Below are 12,996 nucleotides of genomic sequence, written 5' to 3' on the forward strand. Positions count from 1 at the left end.
CCAGCACGCAGCTCACACTGACTGCCCACAAAGGGGGCACAGCCAGGGAGGTCTGGGCATCTCCTGTACCCACCACAGGGTCTGGGCTCCCCCTGTACCCAGCCAGTGGGGTCTGGGCACCCCCAACATCCAGCACAGGGTCTGGGCACCCCCTGTACCCACCATAGGGTCTGGGCACCCCCTGGTCCCCACTGGACCCCACACTGGTCCCCATAAGCTGATGCCAGCCCCCCCAGTTCAGGTGCACACAGCCACCACACCCTGTCAGGCCAGGAGTAGAGTAAGCAGGCTAAAATGGTTAAATAAAATGGGTTTTAAAGTGTTTTTTGAAAAGAAAACACAGAGCAGCTTCTTCCCTGACATAGTTCTGAGCTCTTTCCTCTTTCTGGGAAAGAAAAACTACAAGATGTTATCTCCCCTTATACTGCAATCACTTCTTTATGACATCTCCAATACTCTCCAGGCTGGCACGGAGGTGACACCACAGCCAGAGGCTCATTCTGTGCCATCCAGAACCATTCCAACACCACTGTGCTCATTCCTGCTCACCCCAAACCCCTGGTGCATGCCCCAAACACAGACAGCACTTGTTTGATCTCACCTGGCCACATGCATTTTGGGTGCCCTTCAGATTAAGAGGCAGTTAATCCTCATTCTGCTTAGATTATCTTAATTGGCTCTTCATTTGAGCTACTCTGCCCTTGTCCTGGTTTCTGCAGTTATATTTATAAATGCATATACTGTACCACTGTCTCCCTCTCTGGGCTGGCAGGTATCACCAGGACTGGAAATTATTGATAGGACTGATGTGATTCATGCTTGGCCACCACCCCATTTCTACCTAAACTGTGCAGGCACTTCTTTTCTCCCTAACAAAATAATTATAAGGTGTTCCTAACAGAAAGAGACATGTGAATGATGGACATCAAATGAATTTCATATTCTACACCTGCAGAATTAACTTAAGTTTTAAATAAAGTGGTTTCGTCTTGATGTTCCACATGCCAGCAAAACTCAGGTATTTAATCTCTAGGACTGATAAATATGACCATTCATTTCCACATGGAAAAAGCGTTATTACACCTGCTCCCAGTGCTGTTCTCCACATTTGGAACAGTGTCTGTGAAGTTCCTCCTGGGCACTTTAAAAGCCCTTTTCTTTGTGGCCCAGACTCAGCTGCATTTGGAACACGCTCAGGTTTCCCTCCCATCACTCAGGTGTCCACAATGGGGGACGATGGCACTGACCAAATGCTGACTCCCCAATTATGATCAATTATGACTTATTTAACCAGCTCACCTGGGCTGTGAGCTCCCCAAACCTGTGAGCAGGAAGGAGGGTGCAGGTTTCAATTACAGCACGCCAGGTTTAAATAACTGCTGCTGTTTTCTCATCAGAGAACAGTGCTAAAACAGGGTTTTCTTTTCCCACAGCCAAGCTCTGGGCCCCTCAGAGCAGCTCCTCAAAGAGCAGCAGTGCCCTGCAGGGATGGCAGGAGCAGCACCTGCACCAGAATAACCCTGGGAGGCTTCCAGACAAGTGCCAAAGTGGAATCTGATGCAATTTCACAGCAGATATTGAAAATGTCCATCAGGTATTTCACCTGGTGCCTGTGCTGGGGATGAACACCAGCATCTCCTGCCTGCAGCCCAGAGCTCCAGCCGGACCCAAAGGGGCTCAGAGATGCCACCCAGCAAACCCAAATCATCCCTTCCAGGGAACTCTACATCTACAACCCCCCTGACCAGGCTGAACCCAGGAATGCTCCAGGGATAAAAACCAAATAGGATTAACTCAATTTGGCAGGGATTTTATATAGCCTATTGCATTTGTACGAAATACAAGCAGGGGTGAAAACAAAATTGACTTCCTTGGGGTCTCAGAAAGGATATAGATAATTTCCATGGGTTTGGCTCAGTTGAAAAACTGACAAAGACACACGCACAAAAAATTCACACAGATGTTGGAGGAGGAAACCTGAGTGTTTCCACGTAACTTTTCTCTCCCCAAACACAGCCCCTGAATAATGATTGATTTCACTCATCTCCCACAGGCTGTGGTGCTACAGCACAAAGCCTCCTCAGCACTTCATCAACCAGAGGAGGAAAGGAAATAAAACTGAACTTCAAACTTCTGCTGGGCTCTGATATTGCCCTCGTGCCCACAAATCCTGCCTTAACATTTCCTCTTTTCACAAAACCCAGGGAGAAACCAACATTAATTTATAACAAAACCACTTCCACAAAGCGTGTGGCTTATTGCAGACCACCTCCAAACCGACTTCCTGTGTGCAGCTCCTCACTGGCAGCATGCAAACAAAACAGGGGCTGCTTTTTCAGCAACGATCAAGTTTCTCAGTTTGTTTAAAAAAAGAAAAAAAGAAAAGCATGCGTGGGAGGGAGAAGAAATAATAAGAAGTGCTTTAGGCCATGAGGGACCCCTATTTCCCAGATCCCTCGCCACATGCCAAAGCTAAAATTTAAAGGAACATTCATTATACTGTGACACAACACGGAAACAGGGATATATGGAATTTTAAAGCACGAGCACAGGGCAGAGGCGTGGAGGAGGCAGTGCTGCTCCTGCCACAGAACAGCCCCCAAACTCTGCTTTTCCTGCCTCCAAAGCTATCAAAGCTGCAAACAACGACGTGCTTGTTTATTGCTGGCTCTGGTTTAAGGAGATGAGGGATCCAAATCAAGCAGCTTCTGCCAAGGTGCCTGCAGACAACTCAGAAACAAGAACAGGATGAGCTCAGAGCTGTCCCACAACAGGCCCAGAGCTTGGAGGGACTCTGGAAGGGAACACTGAGGGCAGCAGTTGGTAAAAACCCCACCACATTCTCTGTTTTACTGCACATTACAAATGTTTAGGGAACTCCGGCTATTACAGACCACAATGTAAATAAGAGTCCAAATTTATCCCTTCATTTCATAAAACATAACCAATCCCCAAGTACTGGGAAACACAGTGCTGAAAAATGTGAAAGGCTAGCAATGTGTCACACTGAAAGATGACTTTTCTGCAAAGCAAATGCTTTAAGGACAGCCCATCCATGTCTCCTATTGACCGTTAAATCTACATATCAATGTCCAGCCGAGGTGACAATACAATCCCAGCTCTCTGCCAAGGCCAAATTAACTAAGCTTTCACTTTCACACAAGCACAATTCCTTGCACCTCCTGACTCTGGCCTCAGCCCCAGCTCCAAAGGCTTCCAAATCCCCCCAAAATGAACCCATGGCGAGAAAACCACCTTTTCTCATGCTAACAACTTCATTGTAAAAACATCTTCAGAGGCCGTACTCGAGGTCTCAGGGAAAAGTAAACCACTGGAGTGCTTAATGCCACGGCAGTGCATTAACCCATTCACACCCAGACAGCCTGGCCAAACAAGGAGGAGTTTCCTCCCCTCTTTTCCTGATTTATATTTTCACAGCTGTCAGGGAGGAGAGCGCGGAGTGATTTATGTAAACCACGAGATGAGGCCGAAATCCTCAGGGTGGATCGCACCTCCTTCCCTCCTGACACACTGACACTGAAAGCAGAGGCACTTCACTGCCAAGGTTGTTGTTCCAAAGGTTAAACCGGTTGTTATTTGCACCAGGGTCCGTGTTGTAATGCAGGGCATGGTACAACCAAAGGAGGAAATTCTCATTGTCTCGTTTGGTGCTCACACCCTCAGCTCCTGGTGAGGCAGCACCTGGGGCAGGACAGGTGAGAGTGGCACCTCCTCTCCCTCAGCTGACACTAGACACTAAGGCTACAGAAGGAAGAGATGAGAAAACTACACATTTTCAAAAGCTCAACAGAAAAAAAAACCCATCTCAGAATTCAGTTATTACTATTATTATTATTCCACTGGTCTGTTCTGCGTCTCACAGGAAATAACAAGTGAGTGTACAAAACATTTCAAATCCACAGAGGTAATTCAGAAATCCTGTCTTGTCTCAAAATTTCCAAGCCTTAAAAGCCATTCCTGAGGAAACAACATATTCCAAGTGAAGCTGAAACATGACTATGAAAGGTCTGAGGGACCTCGTAGCAAGCCAGGGCAGAACACAAAATTCATGCTAGTCTGGTCCAATTTCATCTGGAAATTTAAAATAAAAAACAAGTGCCAGAGCCCCTTCCCTGAAAGTCACTTCAGGATTACTGTGAAAGGGAAATTGAAGAGCCAATGCTCTCAGATGGAAAGTAAAACATCTGGGGCCACCACCACCAGCACTGGCTGCTCCTCCAGCAGTCTGAAACAGCAATATGGAAAATATTGTTTGTCCACAAAACTACTTCACACATCTCCTTCAAACACCACCAATCTGGTTCCAAAAAGGATAAATTTAAATTTGTCCTCTCTCCTACCCAAGAAAATGTAATTTTTCTGCAAGAACAGTCCAAGATGGGCTGATCTAACAGCTCAGGACAAGTGGAACATACCTTCAGCAGCACTGTTCCCACCCTGCTGGAAGGACACGGTGGCCTTTTCATTGCCAGCACTGTTCCCACCATGACCCATCACAGCAACAAGGTTTTCACTCAGCTCTGTTCCCATGACTGGCCCGAACAGTTACCTGGAGCCCATTACCCCATCAATTAATGCCTGCACGCAATCTCTGGGATCCCTGAGCCTGGCTCAGCCCCACCAAGGGCAACCAAAGGGTTAAAATCCCATGTCAAACACAAGTCCTGGCTCTGGACCAGAAGGGACATGGGAACCAGGGCAGCTGAGTTATAAAGGCCTTATTGTAGCAGCCCACTGGATTGGAAATGACTTGTAGGCCTAATGAAACAAAACTTTGGCAGTAAAACAGAATGAAAGGAATGAGACAATAAAAGAGAGGAACAAAGGGAGCAGAGTTGTTTCAGCTTAGGAAAATAAGCTCACTTTGTTGTTGGGAAAAGCCAAAGCCGATTAGGATAAACCAATGACTAGGCATAAGTCTTCCAAACTAATTACACAGTTGGCCATGTGAAGTGGAATTGCACAAGCCAGGCTGGGCTGCTCTGCAGGAGCTCTGTGCAGGGAGCAGCACCTGGGCACACCTGGGCACTGCTGCAGCCCCCAGGGCCAGGACAATCACTATCAGAAATCTTATAAACTAAATTTCAGGAATTATCACTGCCACACACTTTGGTGCTGTATCGTCAGGCACTTTCACTGGTGGGTTTACTAATTAAATATTATATTATTACTATTAACAGGTGGGTTTACTACAGCTTTTCCTTTTCTTTGAGACAAAGGTTTGGCACTGACTTTTCAAAAAGCTGCAGTTTCAAATTCAACACTTTACCCCTTCCTGCCAGCTCCAGTTCCACGAGCGAGCCCATCTGGCCCCAGAGGTTGTGGTGGCTGCTGTCCCCACATCCTGTGTGCTGAGAGCCACCTCCAGCCCCCAGAACACCTCCCCTGGCCCCAGAGCTGCTCTATAGTGAATACAGACAGGATTGATCCTGATTGCAGGAACTGCAGGCACCTCCAGCCCCCAGAACACCTCCCCTGGCCCCAGAGCTGCTCTCTATAGTGAATACAGACAGGATTGCAGGAACTGCAACACCTCCAGCCCCCAGAACACCTCCCCTGGCTGCAGAGCTTCTCTATAGTGAATACAGACAGGATTGATCCTGATTGCAGGAACTGCAGGCACCTCCAGCCCCCAGAACACCTCCCCTGGCCCCAGAGCTGCTCTGCACAGCAAGCACAGACAGGATTGCAGGAACTGCAATTTTTTCCAGGCTGATAAATAAGCTCAGCATTTCAAAGAGCAAATCACCTGAGATGCTCTTATCAAACAGGGGCGGCTCCTCACACTTTAATTGTCTAATGCAATTTGCCTTATTTTAAGGAAGCCCTGAGCAAAGGCAGAGCTGGCCAGTGGATGTGGGTCACTGATGGAGAGCCAGGCTGTGTGCTGAGCACAGGCCCTGCCCCACAGGGCTGGATCCCAGAAAGGAAGGGGAATGGACAAGGATTGACTCCTGCAGGGTCCTGCAGCACCAGCCCTGGGCGCTGTGTCTGAATGCACCATCCCACTGCCCACAGCAGGTTAACAAGTCTTCTAACTCAGCTGAAGCAAACTCCCCATTTCTAAGGGTCACTGACCACATCCTGACAACCAGAGCCTGAGGAGGATCACCCCAAAACACCCCAAAAACAAACAGTCCCAGCTGATAAGGAGCAGCACCATGGGGAGAACCCCACACCTGCAGCAAGGTCAGGTCACAGTCACACAGCCAAGCAGCCTCTGCTCCAAGCAGCCCCAGTTTCACTCACCCTGAACAAGCTGGAGCAGGGACTGTGACCCAGGTCAGCTGCAGTGACAGGGACCAAGCCCTGCCAGCCTGGCTCCTGCAGGGGCTCAGCCTCACAGGGACAGCCCTGACCTGGCAACGGGCTCCTACCATCACCCCAACTTGGGCAATTTCCAGCTCCTTAAATTTTTCATCCTGCAAAATTAAGACACTCGAAGAAAAAACCCACTTGATTTTCCCAAAGTGCTGCCTTTGGGAAGGCAAACCTCTGCTAAGCTGTCTCAGGAATGGCAGAGCATGAAGGCAGAACCAAAGTGTCCCGAGTCCCCAGTCACTCCCCAGCCACAGCCTGGCTGCTGCATTCCCAGGGACTGTAAAACTGCAAGCATGAAACCACCAGATGGTGAAATTAAAAAGACTATATTAAGACAACATCCAGACAATATGCAAAGCACTTATATTGAAACTATTATTAACTTGAAAAATACAGGTTAGTGGAGTTCTGCAATTAGAAGTAACTACAGAAGAAACATCCAAAAGCTCATGTAATCCTTTAATAAAAGGCTCAGCAGGCTGTAAACATCCTGCCGGAATCGAAGATTATTATTGAAAATAAAATGACTGGTTTGCAAAACAACTATCAATCCAGCACAGGAACCATTTATAAACTCGCCTCCTCAGCCCTCCACGAAATCCTGCCTGGCTCAGGCTTTCCAGGGCACGTAAAGGAAACACAAACTAACTGCAAGGAACGGGAGCTGCTCTGCCCTGTGATACCCTGCTGTGTCCTCAGGCAATGCTGCATCTAAAGCACCAAATGCTGCGCTCGAAGGGCAGGAACGGAGCTGCTGGGATGGAATCCCTGGAGCTGGAACCCACGGAGCCCTGAGGCACGAGGTGCTGCCACAAAGTGCTCTCAGAGCAGGCAGCTCCTCACCCGTGGCCCTCCTGAACGATTGTCCAGAGGCCGTGGGCACCCAGGCAGCCCCATGGAAATCAGGGCCACCAAGCAGCAGCCACAGCCTGCACAGTGGGGATGGAGCTGTTACATCACAGCAAAGACTACTCTGGCAAGGTTCACATCTCCTTCTTTGCACAAACTTGTTTGTTTTGGGGTTTTGGTCAGGGGTTCTTTTGTCGTGTTCTTTTTTTTTAATTTTTCAATGATGCCAGCATTCTACACATCCTTGCAGAAGGATTTTCTAGTAAGAAATTAAGTGGATATTCTAGTGACTTCCACATTGCTCTTGCTTTTCACGTGGTTCCTCCAGGCATTTTCACAAATTAATGAGCTCTCCAATACGTCTCCCTGCCCTTTTTGCCACTGGAATCGGGGCTAACAGAAGGCTGATTTTATGGAGAAGACAACTGTGTAATCATTCAGCTAAGGGTCAGATTCTTCCTGAACAGACACAGATTCACCTCCCAGTGATGCTTTTTTCTTCAGTGGAAGTAAACAGTGCTGGCAATGTTGTACACACACAAGCAACAAACAGAACAGGAATCCCAGAGGCTTCAAGAAATGACACGGAAAGGCAAAAACTTGGCCCTCCTTTGAGCTCAGTCCTCAATGCACTTTTGTTTTTCAAAACACTTCAAACAGAACGGGAAGAAAGAACAACTATGTAGTGCTCACTTGGGCAGAACTTACCTTGCCAAACTGTTCAAAGTATTGCTTCACGTCCTCCACTACCGTATTAGCCGATAATCCACCTACAAATATTTTCTTTGTTCTTGTGACCATCTGTAAGAAATTACAAGACAAGCATATGGTTTAACCAGATTATTTCAAACAATATGTGGAAAAAAGAAATATTTTTCAGATCCCATCCCTAACCCGGATAATGAGAATACTTCTTTACAAAAGCAATTTCAATTCGATTTGATTAGATACTTCTTTCTCTGTCTTGTTTTGTTTTTATTTGAGAGATGGCTGAGTAAAGGCTCTCAATAACAACTCTAGCCCCCGGATATTTTTTTTTAATAAATGATTTTTATTGTGCTTCTCAATGCAAATAAAAGTGAAAAAGGAGCCCAAGCACTGTATCTTCGTACTGTCTCAGAGCAGAGGTGCCTCTGCCCCTCCTTTTCCTACAGACAGAACGAACGCTCCTCGGCAGGGAGAGGCAATTACATCCAACCCAAGTGATGTGTTATTAAGTTTCCACGGGTCAGTTTAAAAGGAACTTGCACAGTTACTTTTAAAGTAATCAAATGATGAAAGACAGCCAGAGCTGCCGACGCAGCATCCTGCAGCCATCACAGCCTGTGCCCATGGTATCACCAGCCCCTACAGGAACCTGCGTGTGCCCCCAGCCTGTGCCCATGGAATCACCATCCCTGGGGCACACCAGCCCCTCCAGGAACTGGGTGAATCAGCTGGGTGATAGCTGGCTGCCCATGAAATGAATCTAAGTTCACTCTTAATTCTTCTTCAAGGAAAACCTACAAACCCTAATGAAGCGAATTAGGGGATATTTAAAGGGGGTACAGCTCCTTTAAAAAAATAATATAATCTCTACAAGCAGATAAATACTGATTTCTCAATTACGTTGCGGGCCCTCAAGCAGCCACCAACAAAGAGTGCGTTAAAGATCTGCACTACAAAAACATAAGAACTTTATGACTCCCTCCCCATTAACAGGCTAACCTAGATTCAAATAGGAGAATTAATGCTAGAATGAGTAACCAGGGTCCTCCCTCTACGACACAAGCTTACATCCACACATTGTTAAGAAATCACCGATATACGACAAATCAAACAAGCACAGTATTAAATATCTTGTTAACCCCACAGAGGAGTGTCCATTAGGAAAGATTAAAACCTGTGCAATCACCATCCCCAGGGCAGAGCAGCCCCCCAGGAACCTGTGCGTGCCCCCAGCCCAGACCTGCTCCCCACCGAGGCCACCCTGTCACACACACAGGTAAAGCCTCCATGGGGCTGGGGCACAGACACAAAGCTCAGAGCAGCCCCAACCCTTCCCAGAACAAATTAATCACCACTCCTGTCCCACAGCCTGCACATCAACCACGGCAGACACTCCCCTCAATCAGCTCCAATCACACCTTGCACAGCCTCACTTTTTCTGTTTGGGCTTTTTTTTAAAGTTAGGAAGAAAAAGAGAGGAGGGGGGAAAAAAAAAAAGTGTAAAAATTCAATTATTTTTTTCCTGGCTGCAATCTAGGGCTCCAAAATTGAAGCCCAAGCATATATTTTTCTGTAGAAAATTGTCATTTACAAATAAAGAATTGGCTAAAGCCGACTTGTAACTAAAGGATTTTGCAGGGCTGTCAAGAGCCCTCTGCCTGCCAGCATCTGATTTAAGATCAGGCCAAGCTTCTGTTGTCATACAAAAGAGGGAGGAAAGCAATTATTCTAAAGCAGTATTTGAAATTATCATCATTTTTATATTTGACCAAGAAAGAAAGAAAAAAAGAGCTACTGCTTTTAGAAGCAAGATTGAAGGTTATAGGAAAAAAAAAAAGACCACTTTGTTTCAATAGCTTCAGTCAAGGAAAATATTGGTAATGACAAGCAAATTCACAACATTTTAATGCCTAGAGATGCGTTGTGATCTGGGAAATGGTTTCAGAAATCAGCTCTGTGGTACCAAAGCGAGGCACAAAATTAAGTCTGCTTTTACAATCCACATTTCCCTGAAGAGACCCCTCAATTGCTTTATTCCCACCTTCCCCCCAGCAGCAGAACAGAGAACGCACACCCTGATGGGCCCCTACAGCAGGGTCTGCTGCCTGCCCTCCACGTGGGGCACGAGGCAGCACGGCCTCACCTGGGCAAGGTGAGGAGCACGGGCGGGGGGACATGGGCAGGTGGGATATGGACACAGGGACACGGACAGCTGGGACCAGGAGGGACATGGACAGGTGGGACCAGGAGGGACATGGGCAGGTGGGACACAGACAGCTGGGACCAGGAGGGACATGGGCAGGTGGGATATGGACAGGTGGGACACAGACAGCTGGGACCAGGAGGGACATGGGCCGGTGGGACACAGACAGCTGGGACCAGGAGGGACATGGGCAGGTGGGATATGGACAGCTGGGACCAGGAGGGACATGGGCAGGTGGGACATGGACAGCTGGGACCAGGAGGGACATGGACAGGTGGGACCAGGAGGGACATGGGCAGGTGGGACATGGACAGGTGGGACACAGACAGCTGGGACCAGGAGGGACATGGGCAGGAGGGATATGGACACAGGGACACAGACAGCTGGGACCAGGAGGGACATGGGCAGGTGGGACATGGACAGGTGGGACACAGACAGCTGGGACCAGGAGGGACATGGGCAGGTGGGACATGGACACAGGGACACGGGCACCAGGGACATAGAGCAAGAGGGACATGGGCAGCAGGTAGGACATGGGCACACCTGGGCACACCCTGCCACTCTGAATTCCTCCAGTGACAGTCACTGAGGATCTCTGCCTCCTCCTGTGAGTAAATTCACAATCTCTTTCTGGAGGTTGCTCACAACGGGGACACCCCAAAGCAATGGTGGCACAGAGCCCTGGTGGGTTCGGACCCTGTGCCAGCAGCCCCACCTGCCCTCTCCTGGCTGCAGCAGTGGGCTTGGGGCAATGGAAGCGATTTCTGCGAATCAGTCACAAGCCCATGTTTTATTAAGGGCTCCAAGAGGTCTGGGTCACTCTGAAACCACAATACTTGCAGCTCTGTGTCTCTGGATTCCACGTGCAGTGTAACATATCCACCTGGCTGCTGCAGGCTCTGTGCACCAGAGGCTTGGGAGGGTGCGTGCACTGAAGGTGTCTCTCTCTCGCTGCAGAAGGACTCAGGCGAGGCAGATCTGAGCTGGGGTGAGCCCTTTAACTGGGAGCATCACAGAACTGCTCTGTTTGTGTATGGTGCTGGTGCTGAGTTATCAAAACACATGTGACTCCTCCTGCCAGGAGGCATTCAAGGTTACATTCTCTTTACTGCCTTGGCTTTTGAACAATATAATTGCCTTTGTGCTCTGAAACTGAGCAAACACTTCAGGAGGTGCAGGAGCAGAGAGGAAACCTTCCCTGCTTCAGCCAGGCCAGTCTGCTCAGTTTGTGCCTTTTGGTGCAAGGCTGTGGCTGTAATTACATCAGTTTGGGGCGTATCAGGTAAATCTCTGAACAACAGGCTGAAGATGCAGCCTCTGGGAAGGAAAGTCTGGTTCCACTCAAACACATCAATACAAACGTGAGCTAAACCCAGCCTAGCCAATGAAATGAAGAAATGAGGTTTGCAGAGCTGGGGGCTCCAGCTCCAAACCCCTGAACATCCCTCACACTCACACAGTAACACTGCTCATCATCCCCTGTGGCTCTTCCTTCCCCACCAAAATTCTCTTATTATCCTGACTAGTAAAAATGAACAAAGATTTTAAGCTCATTAAATATTTTGCAGGATTCCCAGAATTTCAAAATCTCAAGTAGTAAGTACCCACCATTCCTTCTACATGAGTCAAGGCCCTGTCTACACTCACAAAAGAAGTTAAATATGTAACTTCAGGGCAATGGCTTTCAGCATCATTCCCCAAGCATTCCTTACAGAGCCTTTCAGCTGTGCCCTGCCTCCAGCTTCAGTGCAGAGCTCCTGGCTCAGGATGGTGAGGGTGGGAAGGAGGAAAGGTGTGCTGACACCCAGCTGGCACAGACAGGAGCCCCAGTGTGCCACCGGCAGGCCATGCTGGCAGTAAAATCCAGGTAAAATCCCAAAGCAGGACACAGAGACACACACCCAGCACATGGGGCTCAGGAACACCCTGGGAACCTGTGCTGAACCCAGCTCTGGCACCTTCAGTGTGGAGTTCATCACTTTGAGGCTTTGCATCCTCAACTTCTCAGTGTAGTGGAAGTGGACTAGAGCACTAATAGTGAATCTGCATCACAAATAGCTGAAATTAGCATTAATTTCAGATTAAGCTAATTATGCATATGTAACTGTTTTCCAGAGCACTCTCCTCTCTCCTACAACAGCGTGGGCAGGGGGGCACGTGTATCCCAGCCTGCTCACCTCATCTGTGGTTTGGCATTCCATCATTTCTAGTGTATCCACCTTCTAAATAGGTTTATAATTGGAAAAAAACAGCTTTGGTATCTGTGCTGAACTGCATTTCATACCCCATTGTGCCATACATTCAAATTACAGCATAACTTCTAATTAAAACCAACAATAATTCATGTAACAGGGGAAGTGATCTTGTTAACAGAACTGCCAGGCTTCTTTGGCAGAGCACACACCATAAGAATACTCCAGTTTTTTTTTTTGTTTTTTTTTTTTTTTTTTAGTTTTTTGCCTCTGGGATCCCCCTAGGAAGTTCCAAAAAGCTATTAAAAACCCAACTGAAATGTGATGCAAAGACAGGAGGAGAAAGGCAGCGTTCAGCAAGAGCTGCCAGGCTGTGTGTGCTCCCAGGGAACAGCCAGAACCATCCTGCTCCAGGTGCTCTGCACAGAGTGGAGGAGCTGAGCTGGGCTCCGTCCCTGCGCTGAGCAGGGAGAGCAATCCCCCAAGGCAGCTGGCTTTGGGTGCCACGTACAGCACGCTCAAGGACTCAAAACAGGATTTCTGCAAGACTTAAACGGAGCAAATACCTTGTGCCTGACCCTGTGTAAGCCCTGTCATCCTGTGAGAACTGCTCAGGCCGTGGAAGGGACCAGGGAATGAAAGAGCCCTTTAATCCAAACACATTCCCAGGGGTAAATCAGCCCCCCTGATTTCTGGGAAAAT

General features: G+C 48.1%; 1 protein-coding gene across 7 annotated transcripts in view; it reads right to left on the reverse strand.

Annotated features, from left to right (window-relative positions):
* Positions 1-12,996, reverse strand: part of MSI2 (musashi RNA binding protein 2) — a 194,093-nt gene that overhangs the window by 116,117 nt on the left and 64,980 nt on the right. For all 7 annotated transcript variants that reach the window (XM_058817688.1, XM_058817687.1, XM_058817684.1 and 4 more), the window contains exon 6: positions 7,900-7,992. In XM_058817688.1, coding sequence (XP_058673671.1) covers positions 7,900-7,992 — 93 coding nt within the window. The remainder of the gene's footprint in view (positions 1-7,899; positions 7,993-12,996) is intronic.

The sequence above is a fragment of the Ammospiza caudacuta genome, chromosome 20 (assembly GCF_027887145.1).
Source record: "Ammospiza caudacuta isolate bAmmCau1 chromosome 20, bAmmCau1.pri, whole genome shotgun sequence".
In the NCBI taxonomy this organism is placed as follows: domain Eukaryota; kingdom Metazoa; phylum Chordata; class Aves; order Passeriformes; family Passerellidae; genus Ammospiza; species Ammospiza caudacuta.